Raw genomic sequence first — 25,421 nt, 5'->3', positions numbered from 1 at the left:
TTTATACTTCAAAAGAAAATGAGAGATGAAAATACAAAGTATACCCTTATATCAGAGCTGATCCTTATGAATTTGGACAGACGTTGTAGTGTCAGAGAACACAACTGATTGAGCTCAATCTGATTATTTGTTTCAATTTCATCACCTTTACCAAAAATCTCTTTTAGGTTCTTACAATCAATCGCTTCAATTTCTTGTAGTTGCACAAGGTTTTCTGCTATGAACAATGCAAAGAGATACTCCAATTTATCACATTTTTTTATTTTTATGATCCTTAATTTTCTGAAAGACCCTGCATTGAGTTGACCATGACATATATTCTCCAGTTTAATCAAATTACCAAGAATCAAGGACTCCAAGTTGGGAAAGACCAGTTTCCAAGCAACTGAGTTAATGATATATGAAAGCTCAAGACCATCTTGCACATGCAAATGTTTTAAATGTGGAAAACCATCCACACTGAGTTCATAAATGACATTTCTAACACCACTTGTTCCTTCTAGAAAGAGATCTTCGGTCATCTTCAACAAACTTTTGACCCCACGCCCCAAATGAATACTATCATCGATCTTGAGTTTCAACATTCTTGAAGTTGAAAGGTCAAATTTAATAGACCACTTCCATTTATCTCCTATAAATATTTTAAAACTCTTCAGTTTCTTGAAGAACAAATCTTGTGGCATAACTCGAGCATCCTGAATATGAAGATGTAAAGCTGTTAGGTTAGACAACCACTTCAACTCTTCAAGACTGGCATTTCTTCGTCCTTGATTACCGACTCCTTCAACTTCCCATTCAACAAAGCTATTGCCCATATATAATTCTTGTAATTGAGACAAGGAGGAGATGACATTTGTGGCAATGTATTTAAGGTTTAAACAATTGCTCAAATCTAACAACTTCAACCGAGTCAATTGTCCGATTTCTGTAGGCAACTCTTCAATATTAGACTCGACCAAGCTAAGAATTACTAATTTACTTAGCTCTCCAAGTATTCTTATATCCTCTAATATGCAGGATTTCAAAAACAATGTTTGAAGGTTTTTTAGGAAAGAAATGGATGAAGGTAATGGAAGGAATCGCAATCCGTGGAGACTTAAAACTCTAAGTTCTTTCATCTTTTCGAAAAAAACATCTGCAATTTGTGGAGAGCGATTTTTACCAAATAGGAAGAACAACTTCAGTTTTGGATATTCTAACCGTTCAGGAAGATCATCATTGATATTTCTATAGGGCAAAGATATAGCAGTTGAATCTTTTGATATTCTCTCCCCCAACACTTCTTTCAAGTCGGTGACATTTTGAATATTAAACATCAACTTCTCTGCTGATGCAATCCTTACAGCAACAGCATGAATAATGTCATGCATTTTAACTGTATTGGCATAGGTACCATCCAACAATAAAGAAGAAGCTTTCAGATGATCTATCAACCTGTGCAATCTATTCCTTCCTTCTTCCAACGTATAAACGTCTTCAAACAAATTCCAACCCATGCTATATTTTAATAGGTCATCAATAAACACACTATCACCAGCATTGTAGAGAGCAAAAAGAAGAAATAATGATTTAGCTTCCTCATTTTTCAGAAATTCATAACTCATCTTTGTCATAGAATACAAAGTTTCATCCATACCTAGAATATGTGTTGGATTAGACCTTTGTAGTTGAGCCAAGGCATCTTCCCAGGCATGAAGACTCTCATTTTCCAATGCATTTGCAATTAGTGAAATTGCTACCGGTAAACCATTACATTTCTTAACAATCTCATCTGCTGCAGGACGAAAATCAGAGCTTTCAGCAGCATCACCCACAATCTTGCGAAACATATTCCATGCGTCTCCATTAGATAAAGGACCAATGAATATGTCCCTTTGAGTCTTCATATCTTTGCTTAATAAATCTCGATTTCTAGAAGTTAACAATATTGTGCATGGTCTGATCTTCTCATCTTTTTCTCTCTCAACATCACCAAGAGGAATTCCAATTGCATCCGAGTCAACTTTTGTGCACAGCCGAATCTTCTCATCTTTTTCTCTCCTAACACCACCAAAAGGAATTCCAATTGCATCCAAGTCAAGTTTTGTCCATATATTATCTAAAATTATCAGTAAATTCTTCTGTTTCTTTATCTTGTCACGTAGTAGATCAGTTCTCTGATATTCACCCTCCTGCCCAAATTCCAGGCCTAACTCATAAGCAACTTTTTCTTGGATTTTTTTGTAGTCGGGGGTTTGTGTTGCCTCAGCGATCACCACCTTATCAAACAACTTGTTTTTCTTTGCTTCCCAAGCTACTTTTTTGACCAGTGTGGTTTTGCCCACACCTCCCATCCCATATACCCCAATCATGTTAACATTAACATCCTGCAATGCCTCCATAATTTCCTGAAAAGCTTGCTTTCTAGAATCAAACGTCTCATAGTCTCTAACATACATGGATTCTGTCCTCTGTAGAGCAGGACGGTAGGAATCTTTACTAAAATTGCCTTTCCCCAGCAAACCGGCACCATACATTGTGGCTTTCACTGCTTCCTTTCCACGCTTATAATGTTGAATCAAATTAGGACATGACCCCAACTTGAAACAGCCGCCCTTGTTTGCTTTACCCTCATCCTCAATGATGGCTTTTGATACCTTTTCAGTGAACTCTTCTACATCACTCAACCATTTCTTTACAGCTTTATAGATCTCTTTCCCCTGCCTTTCAGCCGACTCTACAGGTTCCTCCACTGTTTCTCTTTTATTTCTGAGATCATCAACTTGTTCTTTGAGGTCGTTGATATAGCTCTGGTACTTGAACACATAAGATAACTGCTGTTTAAGCCAACCATATGTTGACTCTGCAGCTGTTGATGCAAGTTCCGCAGCAGTACCGATAGCTATTTCTTCAGCCATTGCCTATAAATACTTGAACACACACACACTCTGTCTCTCTCTCTCTCTCTCTCTTTTTTTTTTTTTTCTTCTCAAGTAAAGCTACTAGTAAAGGGTGCTTAGGAGGCAAGGGAAAGGAAAGAAAAAGAAGTGGACAACATTATATAACAAAATATTTCAGCAAATATTTAAGAGAAAAGCTTAATGAACAAAATCTAGTTTTACACAGAGAATACTGAACATAAAAGCAAGGCTAAACGAAAACTCAATAATGAAAACAGGGAAACAAAAAGAAACAGAAAAGATAAAGACTGAAACTTCTAAGCGTTCTCAGGAGACAAAATAAACAAAAAAAGCGCGCGCGCACACACAACAAACAGCTATAAAAATCGAAGTTTTTAAGAGCAACCCTCAATGAACATAGTCTAGCTTGAAGCAAACAGATAACTACCTGCAATAATAAAAAGAGAAGTTGACGATACTGCTAAATTTTTTTTTTTTTTATCGTAAGAAATTTATTGATACTGAGTAAAAACAGATCTAATAAAAAGATAGAGAATTGACAGTTAAAACAGGGGTAAGGAAAATTATAGAAAAGTAATTTGAAACAACAGACAATTAAAAGAAAGAAATCATAAGGGAAGGTTTAGAACAAGTACAAGTACAGCTTGATGGCTTGATCAGTATGTTTCTCAGAGAAGTAGAGGTAAGTTTTGAAGCACCACAGACTACAGAGTGTTTGCTTTACTTGTTTGCGGGTAAGAAAGAAAGCATTAATGATTGTGTAGGAATGAAGAAGCTGAAGAGACAGAAGATTCAACGCCCAAGTCTTGCTAATATTTTAATTACCACATAAAAAACAATAATGTTTCCATTCAACTACTTCGAAACATCCAGACAAAGACAAATGTACCCAACTTTTCTCACGGCCGGCATCCACCATCTCCATAATGCAGGATTAATTAATGGCCAAACGACTATTTCCCACCCAAGGTTTGATGTTTTCTCAAAAGTCCCCCCTTTAACTATGGAAACACCAAACACCCACCCATGGCCGGTTAGATTTAACCAAACCCTAACGGTAGTAGGGGTAAAATCGTCATTTTTGCTGTAATATTAAAATAAACTAAAATAGAATCTAATTTTGCTCCCCTAAACTTTAAAAACTAAAATTTTCCCCCAGCCTAAGTTTTAAAAACTGGCAGTTTCACCCTAAGGTTTGATTTTGAAATCTCCGGCGACCGTTCCGGCTCCATTGCCGACGGCCTCTCCCTCCCGAAGCAGCCTCTCCTTCAGGCGAACGTTTTCCTCCCATTTAGAGGCTCAATCGGTGTCAGCTTCGCCTTGGGAGACAAAGAACTTCGTCGGGGAAGACGAAGTTCTTCGTCTCCCAAGGCGAAGCCGACGCCGATCGAGCCTCCAAATGGGAGGAAAACATTCGCCAGAAGGAGAGGCTGCTTCGGGAGGGAGAGGCCATCGGCAATGGAGCCGGAACGGTCGCCGGAGATTTCAAAACCAAACCCTAGGGTGAAACTGCCATTTTTTAAAACTTAAGCTGGGGGAGAATCTTAGTTTTTAAAGATTAGGGGGGCAAAAAGAGATAAAATTTTCAGGCGTTAGGGTTTGGTTAAATCTAACCGGCCATGGGTGGGTATTTGGTGTTTCCATAGTTAAAAGGGAGACTTTTGAGAAAACATCAAACCTTGGGTGGGAAATAGTCGTTTGGCCTTAATTAATTAATAAAATAATAATTTTATTATGTAAATATAATAAAGAATGACCACTGCTTTAAAGACTGGATTTGAGTGCTTGTCGTGTTTGAATATGAATTTGATCAAATACGGTTTGAGTTTTAAATTATTAGTTTAAGGATAATTTGAACTAGTTGAATGTTAATGAGATTAATAATATTATTAACAAAATAAATAACATTATTAGATATTATCAATAGAATAAATAATATCGTCAGAGAGGAATTTGAGTTAAACTTTCAAACTAAACTTCTGTTCGAATTCACTGATGGACAAAGAAGATACTACTACCATTGTATTTGTTGCAAACATTAGAGAGAGTTACGAATTTAGTTTGGGTTTGGTGTTCAGGTTAGTAACACTAAAGACAAAACAATATTGTTTTTGTTCTTAAACAAATCAATGTCATCATTTTGTTTACTTACACTTTCTAAAAATGGTCTTAGGTTGAGTCAAACCAATCTTTTGTGGTCGCACCAATTATATCGAACATGACAATCTCTAATTTAATGACTAACCTTATAATCAATAAACCAAGTAAGTGAGGAGTTTGACGCCATCATTTTATTTACTCATGATTTCTAAAAAATGGTCTTAAGTCAAAGTGTTTTGGTACTATTCTGTGCCTCCAAACTAGGTTTTGGGTCGATTAGAATTTCATACTAAAATGGAACAAGAGCTATTCAATTTCTTAATAAAAAACCAAAACCTACTCTCATCCAAGTAATTTTTAGATATATTTAATTTAAAATTATTTAATTATTTTATATGCATTCAATTTTATTTAAGCTTAGATAGTTTCTTATACCACAATAGTATAGATGAAATCATAAGGAATCCTTTTAGGATAAAAGTCATAAAACTCTAAGAGGTTGTTTGGTTTTAGTCAATAAAAATTACTTTGATAATCTATATTTTCTTATTTATATTACATTATTTGATTTATTAATAATAAAATATTATAATAATCTTCTATTACGAATAGTGATACAATAGGTAATATAAGTGATAATCTGATGACCACTCTCATCTTAGATATTAAAATATTACTAAGTAATTTTAATTTTATTATAATTATATTATTATTTATTAATTTATTAAAATAAAAATAACCTTATTTTTAATTAATATAATAAATAATAAAAAAAATACTTTAGAATAATTATATTAAAAAATATTTAAATATAATAATTTACTAATATTCTTTCGATCATAAAAAAAATTGTGATTAAACTCTAAATAATAACGTGTGGGAACTTGTTAATTGGATAAATTGTCTTTCAATGATAAAAAAGGACACAACTTTTTTAAATAGAGAGCGAAAGTTGAACAACTTTAGGCAAATTTATTCTCAAAATTTTGTTTTCTCAACAACTCATCTGATATGAAATAACATCCAGCAACTTTGGAACATCCAAATAAAGATTGAATCGCTGTATCTCTGCCTTCGAAACTCCACTCAACAAATCCCCCGCTTTCTCCTCTTTCCTCTCCTGCAAAACCTTCTTTATCTCCGATCCCAACTCGCTCAACTCCGCACTCGACTAGTCAACCGTTTCAGATTTCGCATCAGCAGCGGCGTCCGATTTATCCGAGCTTTCTCGGCTTTCTTCGATGGCTTTAAAAACGACGGATCGGTTTCTTCTCAATGCGGTTATGTTTGTGGGTATAGGGACCCACTGACACATGTCATTTGTCGTCTGACGAAGGTTTTTGGGGGATTGTACCCCCCCGGAAATTGCGGAGAAACTGCTATGTTCCATTCCATCTATGAATGTGAGATGGGATATCATCGGGAACGGCAGAGAGAAGACGGAGCTAGAAGTTTGGTTGGGCTGGGCTGGGAATGTCAAAGCTTAAGATGAGAATAGGCCTGATTAGAAAGGGCTATAACTTTATTTTTCAGATTCAGCCTGGGCCAACATAAGCCTACGAGAGATTAAGGAGAGATTATCCGAGACCAAAAAAAAAAAAAAAAGGTTAGCAAGCTCGGCTTAAATTCAAAACGGCCATTTTAAATCAAGCTTGATTCTCTCTGTTGATCAAGAATGATACCAAAAATGAAAAAGAGTTGCAAAGAAGAAACATTATGAAAGAAATAAAATATTTAAAGAAGAAGAACCATTGGTGAGGTGAGCTAAAAAAAAGTGTGACAACATCAATAAGGAGCTAAAATTTAAATTCAATTCGTTTAAATAGAATAATAATCCGATGCTAAGAGGTTTGTGTCTGAATCAGGAGTAATGAATTATCCTATCTCTAATAAAACAAAATAAAAAATTAATTTTGAATTTAAATTTAAATATAACATATAAAATTATAATTTTACCTATTCATCCTATGAAGAGGAATTGTATAAAAAGCAATATTATGTGTACTCATTTTGAATGTATAATTGTGTGCACGCTTATATGTGTCATCACATGATTGAGTGTTATTTTATCCTTAATTCAAAATCATTCATTTATATGATGACACTTATAAGTGTTTGCATATTTGTGTATCCAAAAAGGTACACATAGTTTTATTGTTACATGAAACATGTGCATAGTGGGAGAAATGATTATGAAACACATAAGATCAGGATAAGATATGAAGAATTGTGCAACTGAATTAGTACTATTAACAAAATGTTGTATGATATATAACATTATAATATAATTCGAAATTGAATCATAATCCTATGAAACGATGAAAATAAGAAGAGACATAGACGTTTGACAATAAACGATAAAAGATAGACGGAATGTTGTGTCGTGATGACATCAAGAGTGAGAGAGAAAGGAGAAAAATTAGGTTAACATTGACTGGATCTCAAGAGAAAAGGCGGCCAGAAACGGAGGAAGAAAGTCGTCAGAAGGGGATCTCCAAATAATTGAAAAGTGGGGCTGTAAATATGAAGTTCCAAAGATTTGGAAAGCAACAACAATTTAAAAAAAAAAAAAAGGAAATATGAAATCAGAGGAAAAAGACAATTTTCAAAACTAAAAAGAACTGCAAATCGAATTTTTTTGAGCGTCCTAGGTATGCTCAAAGTACCCACTGGTCATCGTATATTTTTTTCCTATTTATCTACTTCTTTTTATTTAACATCAAACTTACAACACAACTAACATGAATTTCACATATTTTTCTTTATCTTGACATAAAATGAACTCAAATCTATCCTAAAATTAAAAATTGCAAATACGTAAGCGACTATAAGAACAGAACAAAACTAAATCAAATATACTCCAAAATTACTGAGTTCGAAATGGAAGCAAAGAGGGGGAAGATTTGGAATTTGATTTTCCTCAGCCAAAGAAATTCTGAACGCCTCTTTCAGCAACAACCTGATTAGACAGCTCGGCCAAAACGAACGCCGACCATTCTATCTCCTTAATCCCCTCCGAAACTCCACTCAGCAAATCCCCCGCTTTCTCCTCTTTCCTCTCCTGCAAAACCTTCTTCATCTTCTATCCCAACTCGCTCAACTCCGCACTCGAGTCGCCAGCCATTTCAGATTCCGCGTCAGTACCGGCCTCTGATTTATCTGAGCTTTCTCGGCTTTCTTTGATGGCTTTGAAAACAACGGATCAGTTTTTTCTCAATGCAGATATGTTTGTGGTTGTTGAGAGGCAGAAAGATATCTGGTGACTGACACATGTCGGTTGTCGTTTGACGAAGGTTTTTGGGGGAATGTACGCCGCCGGAGATTGCAGAGAAATTGCCATGCTCCCTCCGTTTGGGTTTGTGAATGTAAGTTGGGATACCATCGGAAACGGCTGAGAGAGAAGATAAAGCTAAAAGTTTGATTGGGCTGGCCTGGGAATATCAACGCTTAAGATGAAAATGGACTTGATTACAATGGGCTACAACTTGATTTAGTCGACATGAAAAAACCACATTGATAGAATATATACGATTAATAGTCTGGGCCAACATAAGCCTACGAGTGATTAAGTTGACATGAAAAAACAAAAAAAGTTACCGAGTTTGGCTTAAATTTAAAACGATTATTTTAAAATCAAGTTCGGTTTTCCCGATCGATAAATAATAATATCATAAATGAAAAAAATTACAAAAAAAAAAAAGATGGCTAAAAAAGGAAAAAAAACTTAAAGAAGAACAAGAATCATTGGTGAGCTCTAGTATGATAACACTGACAAGAAATTGATCTTAAGCTAAAATTTAAACTTAGTTCGTTTGAATAAAACAATAATCCAATGCTCAAAGGATTGTGTCCAAATCAAGATTAATGAATTATCATATTTCCAATAAACCAAAACAAAAAAAATTAATTTTGAATTTAAATTTAAATACAGTGAATAAAATTATAATCTTACTATAGGTAAAGAGTAAAGTAATCACAAATATCTTAACTAGAAATATAAGATACACCACATTTTTCATGTAGACATTATAGAATATTTTCTTAAAAATAAAGTTAAACCAATTTTTTTGGAACTGGATTGAGTTTAAATTCATAAATCAATTAGTTTGATCGGTTAGTTGAATTCTAATCCGTTAATTGAATTTGTGACTTTATATATAAAATAATTAAAATTTTATATATTAAATTTATTTGTTGGGCAATATTTAATAATAAATGTTTGCGAAGTAATGGTATAATTGCATGAATAATATTATATGAATTTAGTTTTTAATATCCATTTGAGTTCTTAAATATACATATTTTTGGTATATAAATATGTAAATACAACAATATGTTATCATGTGAATGAATATTATTTTATATTAATTTAAAACTGACCATTTAATATTACCTAAATTAGAATGACCACTAGTCTTGATCGATTGAATCTATTTTTAACCAACATAAAACTGACCATTGGGTTCCAATAATATCGTTTCGATCAACAGTTTCAATGCACATCAAACTTACTCAGCTAACAAATGGTACAAGATGGAGGCCACTCATTACTTGTAGTAAAAACTTCGACTGATTTCTTTTTCCATTTATTCTCATTTGTCAAAGATTAAGAAACAATAATAGACATGTAAACAATCCCGAGCAATCCTAACGTACATGATTATTAGAGTCTCAAAATACAACATATGTTCAAACATTTTCCCTCAGCCTACTTTGACAACATATTTTATACCACAGCCACAGGTGGAGTCGGCCTATTCATTGCTCTTGCTGGCGACTTCCAATCCATTACCTGCACAGGACAGAAAAATATAAAAGTGAAATTTGATGTTATGGATATGATCAAATACTTGAGGCTATCTTAAGGGTACATAATCAAACATTTTAAAAGCAGAGAGTCTCAGAAAGAAATGATGTTATGGAAACAAATTGAGGAAAAAGAAGAGCAATAGCATCATTCACTAGTCATCTTTATGTATTATAAATCTTTTTGACAAAGGTTAACAGAACATTGCAGTTGTCAGAACACAAGAAGTTACCGTCAGGATCAAAGAAGAAGACTTGTTTGACCTTCCCATCGGGCAGGGACCTTTGGAAAGTCTGTATTCCCTTGTCCTGCACAAAAAAATTCCTTTTATCTTCACCTGCTATTATTATCACAGTTAAAGCAACAAAGTTCTTGTTTATGATAGATTTGACCCATCTTGTTTTGGTTGGGTGCATCAGGGCACCAGAACTAGAAGGACTATTCACTCCGTCTTATCCACCTTATTTTTGGTTAAACCATATCAACTAGGAATTCAAATTCCTGTTTTTGCAAAGCTTATTTTGGTGATAACTTTAAAAGAATGAAAGTTCACCCTATCAGTATTTTCTTGTATTCACCATTATTTTTGGGTTCCAATTGTGATTTTGAAAAATCTTAGCAACAATGTTTGGATTTTGTTTTCAAAATTATTATTATGAATTGTCGTTTTCATTGTTTGTCAGCAGCAACGCAAAAAATGATTAAATACATTAAAAATAATCGAAAATTTCGAGAAAAAACAAAGGAATCCCTGAAGAGTGTGCACAAAGGATTCAAAATGGTCGACAGTGAAGCAGATATGATGACCTCTGGGGAGGTGGCTGGCGTCAAGGACGGGTGACGTGGCGCTGTAGGGACCTTCTGGAAGCTTGGTGACGGGGCTTCTCTCGATGAGGTGAACAGCAAAAGCTCCAGGCAAATTCAGCCATATCACCTTGAATTCCCCGAAATCTGGGGCTTCGATTTCCTCAAAACCAAAAATCTACAACACAGAAAACCAAAGATCTACGAAACGTTCAAATTTCAAGTAAGTTCTAACAAAAAATCATCAGTTTCAGTGGAAAATTATACCTCCTTGTAAAAGTTGGCGAGACGCCTTATATCCGAGGATTCTCTGGAGATGTGGTTCAGGGTTGCTGCTTGGGTTACTGGCATTTTTGTGACTCTTTTCAATCCTTAAGCAAATCTTTATCTGCCGTGGCGACTGCTGGCCTTTTATAGTGGCTTGTTTCCTTGTTCGTGAGCTATACGACGTCGCTTTCGTTTAAAAATCGCTTTCCGCGTTGAATAGCTATTGGATTGGATTGGATTGGATAGGTGCACATTGTGAGCCACTGGATCATTCCTTCCTAAATAATTCAACGACTTTACAGGATGGAGAAAAATAGCTTTACAGAGGGAGAAACATGTGCTCAAGAGAGAGGGAATACAAGACCATAATATGAATGCAAAATAAGTTTGAGTTCAGCAATGTTATGACAATGGTGTAGTATAGAAACTTATGGTAGGTGTATCATTTGACAAAAATCTTTTTGTAAAAAGGAATTGGTGTACTGTATGACAGTATGTAACCATTCTAATCGTAGTTGATCTGTGTGCACACCCTGTTCCATTTCTTTTTTATTTGGGTCCGATCGAAGAATTAATATCTGTTGTTTTATATTTCCCTTGGTTTTGATTGTGTTTTGTGGATGGCTGTTGAAGAGTGTGCTCATTGAACCAACCAGTGGAAATAGTGGGATCGGGTTGGCATTCATTGCGGCAGTCAAGCACTATAAACTTATCATTACAATGCCTGCTTCAATGAGTATTGAAAGAAGAATTATTCTTCGAGCTTTTGGAGCTGAGCTGGTTCTCACTGATCCTGCTGAAGGGATGAGGGGGGCTGCTCAGAAGGCAGAGGAGATTTTGGCTAAGACACCAAATGTTTACATGCTGCAGCAGTTTGAAAATCCAGCCAACCCAAATGTACTTTTGTTCCTCCCTCCTTACTAATTTACAAAGCCTCCATTCCAGACAACCCAGGTGGCTTTCCCCCATCATTTAACACCCCAAAAAATCTCAACCAGCCCCAAAATTGTTCTCTGGTTTACCCCCCTTGTGGCAGTCCGACTTCTTTTACTGTACACTTTGAAGGTAGGAGCTGTAACATAATCTATATCTACCTATGTATTACTGTTCATTTATATAATAAAGGAATTCTTTGATTACGGCTGCGACTAACTAGATGCGTATTGTATGTATAAATGTGAAGGTCCGCATAAGATCCAGGGAATAGGTGCTGGTTTTGTCCCAGGTGTTATGAAAGTCAACATTGTTGATGAAGTTATTCAAGTAAGCCAAATTTTCTTTCAAGAAATCCTTGAATTTGTTTACTATGAAATTTCAGCGCAATGCTCTGTAGAGTCCTTCAAAAGCATGTTTTTGAAATGTATAAACAGGAAAAATAATGATGTGAAAGAGTAATAATGTTATGAGATGAATTTGGATTAGTCCCACGTTAACCAAACATGAAGTGTGCGAAGATTTTAAGTGAAATGAAAATTCAATAAGAGTGTAGATGTTGGGAAATTTAAACTTCACATACCAATTGTTTATTTATGTACTGAGTACATGCTTATATCGTTTTGGACATAGCAGTTTGTTTACTTCTTCCACTGACTGTTTCTAGCCACGTTTTCAGGTTGCTAAACCACTCTGGTGTAAGCAGAGACATTCCCCCAGCAGATTCTTTGGTAAAGTTTTCAATAATTTTCTGTCTGTGCTTAAAGATGGACTTGTGATTTTCTGATGCAGGTAATTTTTCCAACCTTTGGAGAGAGGTATCTGTCTTCTGTGCTATTTGAATCCGAGAGGAGGGAGGCAGAAAACATGGTGGTGGAGCCCTGATTTCCTATTTCAATCTAGCATTTTGGCCTTTTACTGCTTGTCCTGCGCATAATTACATGCTAGCTACTCATTGTACAGCCTGATTGTTCATATCAAATCTACCAAAAATATAGATATTATGTTTTGTTTGTTTGATTTCTTATGCCAAGTAACTTGCCATCTTGTTTTAAATGCATAACACACATTGTTTTAAAAACAGGACCGACCAGGCAAACCAGGACTTGACGGTCAATCGGCAAAACTTGTTTTAACCTTTGAACTTTCTTGACTTGCAATTGAATCGGCTGAATCAATCTGTCTAAAACCAATACCATTTGACAAATAAAAACTTGCTGCTTTCAAAGATGTTGACTTGACTCAAACCAATGATAAGGATAAAAATGACAGGTTTTCTTGTATCTGAAATAAGAGATCTGCTGTGTAACCAAATCATACATATCTGATGTAGCCTTTGATGCAACTTCTGAGACAGAAACCATAGCTATTTCAGGAGCCGTTGTCTATTTCTTATGAGCCATACACCGGATAGTTTTCTACAAATCATGAAAATGAAATCAAATTTGTTTCAAGAATTGTAAAATGCTAGAATTGCAGAAACCTAGACTTAGAAAATTCGCTGTAACCATGCCTAATTTAGTGTATACATATCTATGTGCTGCATGTATACCACGTATAATTTAGATGATAAAGTAAATTCCATTTATGAATCACCCCATATTCCCTTCAAATTCTCTTTTGTTTCTGAATGTAAATCAATAAAAGTTTATGTCTATACTTTGAGCACATAATTAGGTACATAGATAATATGTCGTCATACGCTTGGGTGATTTTGAATTAAGAATAAAATGACATAATCACTTTATGACATATCATTTATATAACCAATTCTGTACTAAAAAACGTGTGCACATAGCATTGCTCAAACTAAATACTTTTATGATAAAATCAGAAGGAAAATAACTCACTCTTCAACCAATAACAATACAATTATTATATCAGTTATTGCCACATTACTTTTCTACTCAGGACTCTCTTACGAGATCTAAAGAACGTACAAATTTCAATTATAAAATATGATATATACCTGGTAAAATTAATGAAACAGCATCAAGTAAAGCAGAGCATTGAAGTAAAAACCAAAAATCTTATACTCAGCATTGCACGGCCTACCTTCAACTGGACAAAATGTGTAAACAGGGGGCAGTCCACATTCAACAGAATGTGAGGACCAAATCAGTTAAGATGGCAGAAACAAAGTCCCTCTTCAACCGGAGGAAATGAAGCCATGGTCTATCGCAAACTATTTATAGGAATGACCTCAATCTTCTTTGAAGCTCCGCACTTTCTGTAATCATAAAGCATAGCTCATTGAATTAACAAAATAGAAGACAACATGAATTCAACCAATTCAATTCATGAAACCATAGTAATGCTTGAGGCAATTTGGTGAGTCGATAATATACCGTATTGTTGTACAAATACTGTACGGTGGAATTAAGGTTGCCTTCCCAACATTCTTCTACTTCATCGTCTCCTCCTTCTGTCAACTGTAGTCCTTCGAGCTTTGGTGTACTCAAAACTCCATGACAAAAAGTCTCCATCTCCAAGCATTGCCTAACAATTACTTTTTTCAAGGATAAGAATTCTAGAGAATAATCCCCACAACAGAAGCTTTTAAGGCTGGACAAGCAGTGAAGTTCCAAACAACCCAATTTGCTGAAAACAATTGAATTCTCCATTACTTCATCTCCCAAATGTGTTATAATTTCCTCCATCTGTTTGCAATCAGATACATTCATTCTTGTAAGTTGACCCAAAGTTTTAGTTTTTGAGGGGGTCAGTAAATATCTCAATCCATCACACTTTGAAACTTCCAGAGTTGTCAAGTTCTGGAAAGTCAATGACGAGGACCATGAATTTTCTAAACTGTCACATTCTGATACTTTCAGAGTCTGGAGATTTTGAAAAGCATTGCAAGGCTGAAAATTTCCTCTCCATAGATGCTTTAACCGGGGCATTCCACACAACTCTAGTTTTTCCAAGCTAGGATATGCATCCTGGGAAATCAATTAATCGTAAAAAGTAAGTGTTGAATCGAAAAAGAAAAGATGATTAATTAAAGTGCTTAGCACTCTATATGGTGACATTTGTGATATTTGTGGACTTACTTATATTCATAATGATGATGATGATAATTTTGTCCAATAAGAAAATTTGGTACTTGTTAAATTATAGACTTGGTTAATACCTCGTAAACAAAGAACAGTGGTTGTTGACTGTCTCCATCACTTCCTGGGATGATCAATAATTCTGAAGCAAGGATCTCCACATTATTACAACCATATACCTTCAAATCTTCCAAAATTGGCCATTCTGAAATATGCATATCTGGGTAGAAACTCTTGAGACTTGGCAGAATCTCCAGAGACAGGCGGGTTAATTTGGAGAATACAAACCTGGGGACTGCTTTCCCCTTGGCAACAATTTCCTCCATCATTGTGGACCCTTTCTCGAGAGCTTCAAATATCTCCTCAACTGAATCACAATTTTGTACTTCCAAGAACTCCAGTTGCTGGTGCTTCCAAAGCATGTTAGATGGAAAAACACTTGCAAGATTTTTACAAAATTGTACAAACAAGCGATTTAATTTATTGAAGGAATCCATGGAGACCTGATTGTTCCATAATTTTACCAGCTGATCAGCATAGCTGATTTGCAATCTCTCCAAACTAGGTAGTTTTACCTGAAGATTACAAGTTACAATTGTAACATAAACATCCAATATTAGTAACTTTAAAACTTATAAAGAGTAAATGATGAACGAGAAAAAAATTTAAAAAAAAAAATTAATGGGAAGGATCACCTTCTGATCAAAAAGAGATGGCACGTGAGTAGAGTTCTCCTTTGCACTCATTCCTTCAGGTTCTTTGCTTGATAATGTCATATCACCACATACATAATTGGAGATGAATGTTTCGATACCAGGGCAATTATCAATCCATAGTCTGAATAAGGAAGACATTTCAACAGAATTTGCTGTGGAGTTGCAGAAAGTTGTCAGTTTCGGAAGATCTCTAAGCTTCAGCTGGTACAGTTTAGGAAACAACATCATTTCTGTTCTCCCTTCATCTTCATCTATTACTCTTTCCATTAACATACAATTAGATATCTTAAGCTTCCTCAGTTTGAAAAGACTTTTCACCATAGAAGTTGGGAATAGATATTGCAAATGACCAAAGCCATCGATAACCAAGATTGTTAAATTCAGGAAGCAAGAAGATGTTTCCAAGCTGGGTAATACAACCTGCAGGAATATAATTTTTCTTTTTAGAAAAAAAAAATCATTTTGTTTCCTAAGTAAGCAAATTTATTTGATTAAACATATCGGTGCAAAAAGAATCAAAACAAACTTACCTTAACAGTGGAAAGTGATGAAAAATGAATACTAAGCTCCTTCATGTAGATCTTTTCACAGTCCTTAACAATAATAGTTTGTAAGGGAGGAAATTCCAAAATTTTACTTCCCGAATAGAAGCTTGTCAAGTTAGGCAATGACTTAAACATGATAGAGTTCAATAGAGGGATTATAATTTTATCACTTCCCGCATCTTTCTCCCCTTCACTTTTGATGATTTCTTCTATCAAAGCACAATTTTTCACTTCTATCTCTTGGAGTTGAACAAGGTGCAATAGTACAGATGGAGTCAATATATATTTCAAGCTGTTACAATTGTCAATTTTCAATGATCTGAATTTCTTTAAGCCCAAAATTTCTTGATGATTTACCTCCAAATCAAAAACTTGTTCTAGTGACTCACAACATTTTACCTCTAAAATTTCCAGATTTTTGAAGTACCATAACACATTCGGTGGAATACCACTTGATATATCTGAAAATTTATCCATCACTAACGACTTCAAATTCAAAAATATGTCCATTGGCAACTGGTCATTCCATAATTTTTCTTTTATGTCAGGGAATTCAGAGAGTGTCAAATGTTCAAAGTTACGGAAGCCAACCTATAAAAACCAAAAATTAATTTATTTTTAACAAACTACAATAAAGATTTTGATTTTTAAGAGTCAAAGCAAAGAAAGTTACATAATGTTAAATATAAGAATTCATATTCATGTTTGATGAAATTATAAAATTGAATATTGACAATAATGCCTTAACCATTAATCAGCACGTTTCACATTCTTGCAATAAAAATATCTTTATGAAATTAATAATATAAAACCTTTATGAAGGTGGTCTTTAACATATATTTTAAGAAACATGCTAATGAGGTTAAAATTAGAACTTAGATGTGAATACCATGCAAAACTTAGACATGAATACCATGAAAGTTTTGAATTCTTGTGCTGCAACTTACTAGACAGGAAGATAAGAATATAAGCGATATATATATATGTGAATATGTGGTAGCAACAAATTGAGAAACAGTGCAGAATTTTAAATTATCACCAAATATCCATGAATATATAATATTAATCAATAGTAACAAAAAAAAGGAAATACAAAAAATCAATAGTAACAAAGAAAAAAGGTATTATTAAAATAAACGATGAATTCGTTAAAAAAATTAACTATATCAAAAGTTTGTATAAAAACATTTAGAGGGCAATTTTTTTCCCTATTTTAATTAATCTCTTTATTTTTATAGTTTTAATTTGTGTCCCTCATTGTTATATAGGACCACCTCAAAGTTGGACAAGAAAGACCATTGATAAGACTTGATCCTATGCTGCCACTAATTGGACAAGCAGCAAAGAAAATAGCAACTATGTGGCCGTGAATATATATATTAACAAGAAAATGAATAAATTGTATAGAATTGTAATATTCTTTTTGCATGCAATTGACTATCTAAATATACATTGAAACTGGGTTTTCAAAAAAATACATTGTGGAGTTACAAGTAGTTCTCATAAAAATTTAACCAAGCTATAATGGCAGATTTAGAACAGTTTGAGAAAAACCAGAATCCGATCAAACAAAAAGTAATGGTTCAAAAACCAACTTATCAAAAAAATTGAACAAACATCTTTCTAACTTTTTCAAACTTGCTTAGTCTGTAATTGATTTGTATATGTCATCAGTAGATTGAGATTAATGGCATAATGCTCCTGTAGTTACGACTTTGCCAACATTGCATTAATCTCTCCAATAAAATCAAAATTATAATGTACTTAATATTCCAATTAATATTACAAACTGATGGGGACCTAATGTGAATTTTAATAATATTAAAATAAAATATGTTAACACCTCTATTTTTACCTAATAACAATATTCCCCATCCTCTCAATACAATCATTTCTCCTTATTTTACCTTTGTCAAATCGAATATTTTATCCTAATCTTAAATATCATATCATAATCACAAAAATCTTATCTTAATTAAATATTTTATTCAAATCTTATATTTTCTTTATTATTAGTAATATTATTATTGAGTTCTAACCAACATGTCTGTTAGTACTAACATTTAAAATATATTTATTAATAGCAATGTTGTAAAAGGAGAAAAAAACAAATGTTTAGTGGAAGAGTAAGTACCATATTTGTAAACATTTGTTGAATGGTAGAATTGAGATCATCATTCCAATAATATTCTACATCATCACTTGGCTCAGTCAGTTGTACTTTCTTTAACAACGGTGTGCTTAAAACTCCTTGCGAAAAGACATTCAATTTTGGGCATTGACTCACAATAACTTGCTCCAAACAGGGGAATTTGAAGGAATAATTGGCTGAGCAGAAGAATGCAAGGCTTGATAAACAGTGAAGCTCCAAAACTTTCAATTGGCCAAAAACAATCTCTTCTTCTTTGTCTCCCTTGTGTGCTATTACCTCTATCAATAGCTTGCACTCTCTTATTCTCACTGTTGTGAGATTGACTAGAGTTTTGGTTGCTTCACTTGTTAGTACCTTAGCTAATCCATCGCAACTGTCTACCTCTAGAGTTTTAAGATTTTTGAAAGGCATTGCAGATGACATTAGAATTGTCAAACAATGACATCTAAATACTTGTAGTATTTGAAGATTTGGAAGAAATGTGTTCCCTAGAAAATCTTGTTTCCATATATGTCCTTGTTCATAGGGGAATAGCTCTTTGACACTACAATTGACAAAATTAAGTAACTCCAAACAATTTAATTTTTTAAGGAAATCGATCAAAGAAGCAACAAATTCATCATCAAAATAAGACAGCCAAAGTCCTCTAAGCTTGCCAAAGCTCTCAACTATTTCAGAGTGTAGGAATGTCAATTTGAAGTCATGTACGTCTAATCCCAACAGTTCCAAATTTGGTATGACCTAAAAATTATGAACAAGTAAATAAGTAGGTGTGAGCATTAAGTCATCAACGAGTGCACCGCAATGCACAAATAAATAACTAGGATTTTTTTATATAAATGGTACAAGTGTCACATGTTATATAACGTCAAATAAGCAAGTAAAAAAATATATAACCAGATCTATAATCTGGAGATAATGTAAATTACATTGCTGTAAACGGAATCATACAAGGCAAAAGTCCTATCCACTATTAAGAGCCAAATTTTAATACAAAAAAAAAAAGGGAAATTGGTTTATAATTAGTGAAACTCATATTACTCATTAACTTTCTCCAGCTCACTATTTATTTATGTATTTTAAATTATTAATTAAATAAATATCTTACGGAGTAAATAGACCTTAAACAAGAAGTACATAAATGAACAAGAATTTTTAATCAACAAATTGAATAAAATCTTGCAACTGAAATATTCAGACGATTAATATATATCAACTCAACAGATTTATAGAGAAAAACAAATTCTTATGAATCGGAAATTAAAATTCATTGATGCCTAATTCAAATCTTGATTTTGAGTTGGTGTAGTATATCTTTAGGCCCAGTAGTTATCTAACATCAATTGGCTGATGGAAGGTCTTGAAGAGTTCCTCCACCTATTAGACTTGTCTTTTGTGTTGGATACTTAGTTGTACACCAATAATACTAAAAAGTGCAACCTCTAATAAAAGGGATGATGATCAAATCAATCTGGATAATGTAAAGATGTTTTATTTATGAGTGGGTTTCCATGAAATTGAAATCATACCTTTTCTAACAAAAAAAGGGCAGGCTGCCTCTCCCCATCTATGGCTTGAAAGCTAGGAAATTCAGAAGCGTATAAATTTATGTTCCTGCAATTATGCACACCCAAAATTCTTAACATTGGCCACTCTACTGCATGCAACCGCGGGTAGAAACATTTCAGTTCCTCTAAATTTAGAAGGTGGATGAAGGTTAATTGTGGAAACAAAAATATTGGGGCCCCATTAACTTCTTCCTCAGAAACAATTTTCTCCAACCCACAAGAGTATATCAGTAGCTCTTTAAGTTGCATGAGACAAGTAGCGGTAGAAACTGGAAAGAGACTTTTCATACTCCAACAATTATTAACTTCCAATATCTCCAAATTGTGAAAGGTGAGATGTCCTTGAGTATCAGATGGAACAATAGTTAACAACTTTTCACACGATTCAACTCTCACTACTTTTAGTTTGCAAAAGGAATCCACATGGAGTTTTTGTTTTTGCCATATCAGCTCCAAGTTATCCAAGTGCAAGAGCACCATCTTCTCCAAACTTGGAAAAGCAACCTGCAACAAACAATTCATGATGTTAATATTCTTGTATAAAAATAGCCACAAGCTCACAATGAGAATGCTATCCAAATATTGTGTCAGGTTGGACTGCTCTCAAAACCTAAAAGCATTTTGAAGGTAATAGGCAACATTGTTTTTTATTATAAAGAATTAACTAAATTACCTTTTCATCGAAGAGTGGGTTTACGTTAATAAAGTCATTTTCGGAGTTCACCTCTTCCTTAGCTTTTCCCTCTGTTTCTGGATAAAAAGATTTGCAGAAGAATGTCTTCAAATTATGGCAATGCTCAATGTGAAGTTCTTTTAAGAAAGGGAATTCAATCAAATTTCCTGCACCAAAACTTGTGAGTTTTGGAAGAACTTTGAGCTTCATGTACAATAGTTTAGGAAAACTCATATCGACTATCTTTTCCTCTTTTTGTACTCCTTCTAAGTCAATTATTACTTCCATTGACTTACAATTGCTTATCAAAAGCTCTTGGAGTTGATTTAGACTTTTCACCATAGAGGATGAAAACAAAAATTTCAAGTCATTACAGTCCTCCACAATTAAGCTTTTTAGGCATTGACTATAATGAAACATTGCTAGAGGTTGATAAATGCATGTATTCTCAAAATTAATTGAACATACTTTCAAGTTCTCCAATCTTGGAAAGACAACCTGTAAAAAACAATTTTTTTCATAAACTAATAAGAATAATTCTTTCTACTTCAAAATAAAATGAGAGATAAAAATGCAAAGCATACCCTCATGTCAGAACTGATCCTTATGAATTTGGGCAGACGTTGTAATGTTAGAGAATACAACTGATTGAGCTCAGTCTGATTATTTGTTTCAATTTCATCACCTTCACCAAAAATCTCTTTTAGGTTCTTACAATCAGTCACTTCAATTTCTTGTAGTTGCACAAGGTTTTCTGCTATGAAGAATGCAAAGAGATACTCCAATTTATCACATTTTTCTATTTTTATGATCCTTAATTTTCTAAAAGACCCTACATTGAGTTGACCATGACATATATTCTCTAGTTTAATCAAATTACCAAGAATCAAAGACTCCAAGTTGGGAAAGACTAGTTTCCAAGCAACTGAGCTAATGATATATAAAAGCTCAAGATCATCTTGTACATGCAGATGCTTTAAATGTGGAAAACCATCCACTCTGAGTTCATAAATGACATTTCTAACACCACTCGTTCCTTCTAGAAAGAGATCTTCGGCTATCTTCAACAAACTTTTGACCCCATGCCCCAAATGAATACTATCATCGATCTTGAGTTTCAACATTCTTGAAGTTGAAAGGTCAAATTTAATAGACCACTTCCATTTATCTCCTATAACTATTTTAAAACTCTTCAGTTTCTTGAAGAACAAGTCTTGTGACATAACTCGAGCATCCTGAATATGAAGATGTAAAGTTGTTAGGTTAGACAACCACTTCAACTCTTCAAGACTTGCATTTCTTCGTCCTTCATTACCGACTCCTTCAACTTCCCATTCAACAAAGCTATTGCCCATATATAATTCTTGTAATTGAGACAAGGAGGAGATGACATTTGTGGCAATGTATTTAAGGTTTAAACAATTGCTCAAATCTAACAACTTCAACCGAGTCAATTGTCCAATTTCTATAGGCAACTCTTCAATATTAGACTCGACCAAGCTAAGAATTACTAATTTACTTAGCTCTCCGAGTATTCTTATATCCTCTAAAATGCATGATTTCAAAAACAATGTTTGAAGGTTTTTTAGGAAAGATATGGATGAAGGTAATGGCAAGAGTCGCAATTCGTGGAGACTTAAAACTCTAAGTTCTTTCGTCTTTTCGAAAAAAGCATCTGCAATTTGTGGAGAGCGATTTTTACCAAATAGGAAGAACAACTTCAGTTTTGGATATCCTAACCGTTCAGGAAGATCATCATTGATATTTCTATAGGGCAAAGATATAGCAGTTGAATCTTTTGATATTCTCTCCCCCAACACTTCTTTCAAGTCAGTGACATTTTGAATATTAAACATCAACTTCTCTGCTGATGCAATCGATACAGCAACAGCATGAATAATGTCATGCATTTTAACTGTATTGTCATAGGTACCATCCAGCAATAAAGAAGAAGCTTTGAGATGATCTATCAACCTGTGCAATCTATTCCTTCCTTCTTCCAACGTATAAACGTCTTCAAACAAATTCCAACCCATGCTATATCTTAATAGGTCATCAATAAACACACTATCACCAGCATTGTAGAGAGCACAAAGAAGAAATAATGATTTAGCTTCCTCATTTTTCAGAAATTCGTAACTCAGCTCTGTCATAGAATACAAAGTTTCATTCATACCTAGAATATGTCTTGGATTAGACCTTTTTAGTTGAGCCAAGGCATCGTCCCAGGCATGAAGACTCTCATTTTTCAATGCATTTGCAATTAGTGAAATTGCTACCGGTAAACCATCACATTTCTTAACAATCTCATCTGCTACAGGACGAAAATCAGAGCTTTCAGCAGCATCACCCACAATCTTGTGAAACATATTCCACGCATCTCCATTAGATAGAGGACCAATGAATATGTCCTTCTGAGTCTTCATATCTTTGCTTAGTAAATCCCGATTTCTAGAAGTTAACAATATTGTGCAAGGCCTGATCTTTTCATATTTTTCTCCCTCAACATCACCGAGAGGAATTCCAATTGCATCCGAGTCAACTTTTGTGCACGGCCTGATCCTCTCATCTTTTTCTCTCCCAACACCACCAAAAGGAATTCCAATTTTATCCAAGTCAAGTTTTGTCCAAATATTATCTAAAATTATTAGTAAATTCTTCTGCTTCTTTATCTTGTCACGTAGTAGATCAGTTCTCTGATATTCGCCCTCCTGCCTAAATTCAAGGCCTAACTCATAAGCAAGTTTTTCTTGAATTTTTTTGTAGTCTGGGGTTTGTGTTGCCTCAGCGATCACCACCTCATCAAATAACTTGTTTTCCTTTGCTTCCCAAGCTACTTTTTTGACCAGTGTGGTTTTGCCCACACCTCCCATCCCATATACCCCAATCATGTTAAGGTTAACATCCTGCAATGCCTCCATAATTTCCCGAAAAGCTTGCTGTCTAGAATCAAACGCCTCATAGTCTCTAACATACATGGATTCTGTCCTCTGTAGAGCAGGACGGTAGGAAACACAACTAAAATTGCCTTTCCCCAGCAAATCGGCACCATCCATTGTGGCTTTCATTGCTTGCTTTCCAAGCTTGTAACGTTGAATCAAATTAGGACATGCCCCCACTTTTAAACAGCCGCCCTTGTTTGCTTCATCCTCATCCTCAATGATGGCCTTTTCTACCCTTTCAGTGAACTCATCTACATCACTCAGCCATTTCTTTACAGCTTTATAAATCTCTTTCCCCTGTCTTTCAGCCGACTCTACAGGTTTTTCTACTGTTTCTCTTTTATTTCTGAGATCCTCAACTTGTTTTTTGAGGTCATTGATGTAGCTCTGGTACTTGAACACATACGATATCTGCTGTTTAAGCAAATCACATACCGACTCTGTAGCATTCGATGCAAGTCCCGCAGCAGTACTGATAGCTATTTCTTCAGCCATTGCATATAAACACTTGAACACACACACACTCTCTCTCTTTTTTTTTTTTTTCCTTCTCAAGTAAAGCCACAAGTAAAGGGTGCTTAGGAGGCAAGGGAAAGGAAAGAAAAAGAAGTGGACAACATTATATAACAAAATATTTCAGCAAATATTTAAGAGAAAAGCTTAACGAACAAAATCTAGTTTTGCAGAGAGAATACTGAACATAAAAGCAAGGCTAATCGATAACTCAATAATGAAAACAGTGAAACAAAAAGAAACAGAAAAGATAAAGAATGAAACTTCTAAGCGTTCTCAGGAAACAAAAAAAAAAAACACACACACACACGCACACACAACAAACAACTATAAAAATCAAAGTTTTTAAGAGCAACCCTCAATGAACATAGTCTAGCTTGAAGTTGACGATACTGCTAAATTTTTTTTTTTTTAATCGTAAGAAATTTATTGATACTGAGTAAAAACAGCTCTAATAAAAAGATAGAGAATTGATAGTTAAAACAGGGGTAAGGAAAATTATAGAAAAGTAATTTGAAACAACAGACAATTAAAAGAAAGAAATCATAAGGGAAGGTTTAGAACAAGTACAAGTAGAGCTTGATGGCTCGATCAGTATGTTTCTCTGAGAAGTAGAGGTAAGTTTTGAAGCACCACAGCACAGACTACAGAGTGTTTGCTTTGCTTGTTTGCAGGTAAGAAAGAAAGCATTAATGATTGTGTAGGAATGAAGAAGCTGAAGAGATGGAAGATTCAACGCCCAAGTCTTGGTAATATTATTAATTACCACATCAAAAACAATGATGTTTCCATTAAGCTACTTTGAAACATCCAGACAAAGACAAATATGCCCAACTTTTCTCACAACTGGCGTCCACCATCTCCATAATGCAGGATTAATTAATTAATAAAACAATAAATTTTGTTACGTAAATATAATAAAGAATGACCACTACTTTATAGACTGGATTTGAGTGGTTGCCGTGTTTGAATATGAGTCTAATCAAATTCGGTTTGAATTTTAAATGATTAGTTTAAGTTTAAATTTAAACTAGTTGAAGGTTGTTAATAAGATTAATAATATTATTAACAAAATAAATAACATTATTAGGTATTATCAGTGAAATAAGTAATATCGTTAGAGAGGTATTTGAATTAAACTTTTAAACTAAACTTCTATTCGAATTCATTGGTGGACAAAGAAGATATTATTACCATTGTATTTGTTGCTAACATTGGAGAGAGTTACGATTTCAGCTTGGATTTGGTGTTCAAGTTAGTAACACTAAGACAAAATAATGTTATTTTTGTTCTTAAACAAATCAACCCCATCATTTTGTTTACTTACGTTTTCCAAAAAATCGTCTTAAGTTGAGTCAAACTACTCTTTTGTGGTCGCACCAATCATATCAAACAAGAGAATCACTAATTTAATAACTAACCGTATAATCAATAAATCAAGTAAACGA

General features: G+C 34.1%; 5 protein-coding genes across 5 annotated transcripts in view; 1 reads left to right on the top strand and 4 right to left on the bottom strand.

Moving 5' to 3' along the window:
• The window catches only part of LOC123211639, an 89,631-nt gene extending 86,708 nt beyond the window's left edge, over positions 1-2,923 (bottom strand). Inside the window, exon 1 of the mRNA XM_044630431.1 lies at positions 45-2,923. Within this exon, the coding sequence (XP_044486366.1) occupies positions 45-2,897 (2,853 nt within the window). The 5' untranslated portion in view covers positions 2,898-2,923. The remainder of the gene's footprint in view (positions 1-44) is intronic.
• Positions 1-16,724, bottom strand: part of LOC123210164 — a 71,211-nt gene extending 54,487 nt beyond the window's left edge. Inside the window, exons 1-6 of the mRNA XM_044628396.1 lie at positions 16,111-16,724; positions 15,560-16,000; positions 14,945-15,439; positions 14,160-14,753; positions 13,867-14,041; positions 13,132-13,229 (exon numbers count right to left, since the gene is read on the bottom strand). Of these exons, the coding sequence (XP_044484331.1) occupies positions 14,015-14,041; positions 14,160-14,753; positions 14,945-15,439; positions 15,560-16,000; positions 16,111-16,635 (2,082 nt within the window). The 5' untranslated portion in view covers positions 16,636-16,724 and the 3' untranslated portion in view covers positions 13,132-13,229; positions 13,867-14,014. The remainder of the gene's footprint in view (positions 1-13,131; positions 13,230-13,866; positions 14,042-14,159; positions 14,754-14,944; positions 15,440-15,559; positions 16,001-16,110) is intronic.
• On the bottom strand, positions 9,552-11,012 carry LOC123210182 (uncharacterized protein YwkD-like). Its single transcript, XM_044628418.1, has 4 exons — positions 10,879-11,012; positions 10,559-10,789; positions 10,040-10,115; positions 9,552-9,792 (listed from the first exon to the last, which is right to left on the bottom strand). Exons 1-4 carry the CDS (start codon positions 10,960-10,962, stop codon positions 9,755-9,757), a joined length of 429 nt encoding a protein of 142 aa, XP_044484353.1. The 5' UTR covers positions 10,963-11,012; the 3' UTR covers positions 9,552-9,754.
• Positions 11,599-12,696, top strand: LOC123211638 (cysteine synthase-like). The gene is made up of 3 exons (XM_044630430.1): positions 11,599-11,775; positions 12,079-12,141; positions 12,604-12,696. Exons 1-3 carry the CDS (start codon positions 11,599-11,601, stop codon positions 12,694-12,696), a joined length of 333 nt encoding a protein of 110 aa, XP_044486365.1.
• Positions 16,725-17,635: 911 nt separating the features above from the next.
• On the bottom strand, positions 17,636-24,830 carry LOC123211637 (probable disease resistance protein At4g27220). Its single transcript, XM_044630429.1, has 5 exons — positions 21,103-24,830; positions 20,519-21,016; positions 19,807-20,349; positions 18,260-19,018; positions 17,636-17,644 (listed from the first exon to the last, which is right to left on the bottom strand). The coding sequence occupies exons 1-5, from the start codon at positions 23,953-23,955 to the stop codon at positions 17,636-17,638; spliced, it is 4,662 nt and encodes a 1,553-aa protein (XP_044486364.1). The 5' UTR covers positions 23,956-24,830.
• Between the last annotated feature and the right edge of the window lie 591 nt (positions 24,831-25,421).

Source organism: Mangifera indica, chromosome 3 (genome assembly GCF_011075055.1).
Source record: "Mangifera indica cultivar Alphonso chromosome 3, CATAS_Mindica_2.1, whole genome shotgun sequence".
Taxonomy (NCBI): domain Eukaryota; kingdom Viridiplantae; phylum Streptophyta; class Magnoliopsida; order Sapindales; family Anacardiaceae; genus Mangifera; species Mangifera indica.
The sequence above is the reverse complement of the archived record's forward strand: the minus strand, read 5'-3'. Positions and strand labels throughout refer to the sequence as shown.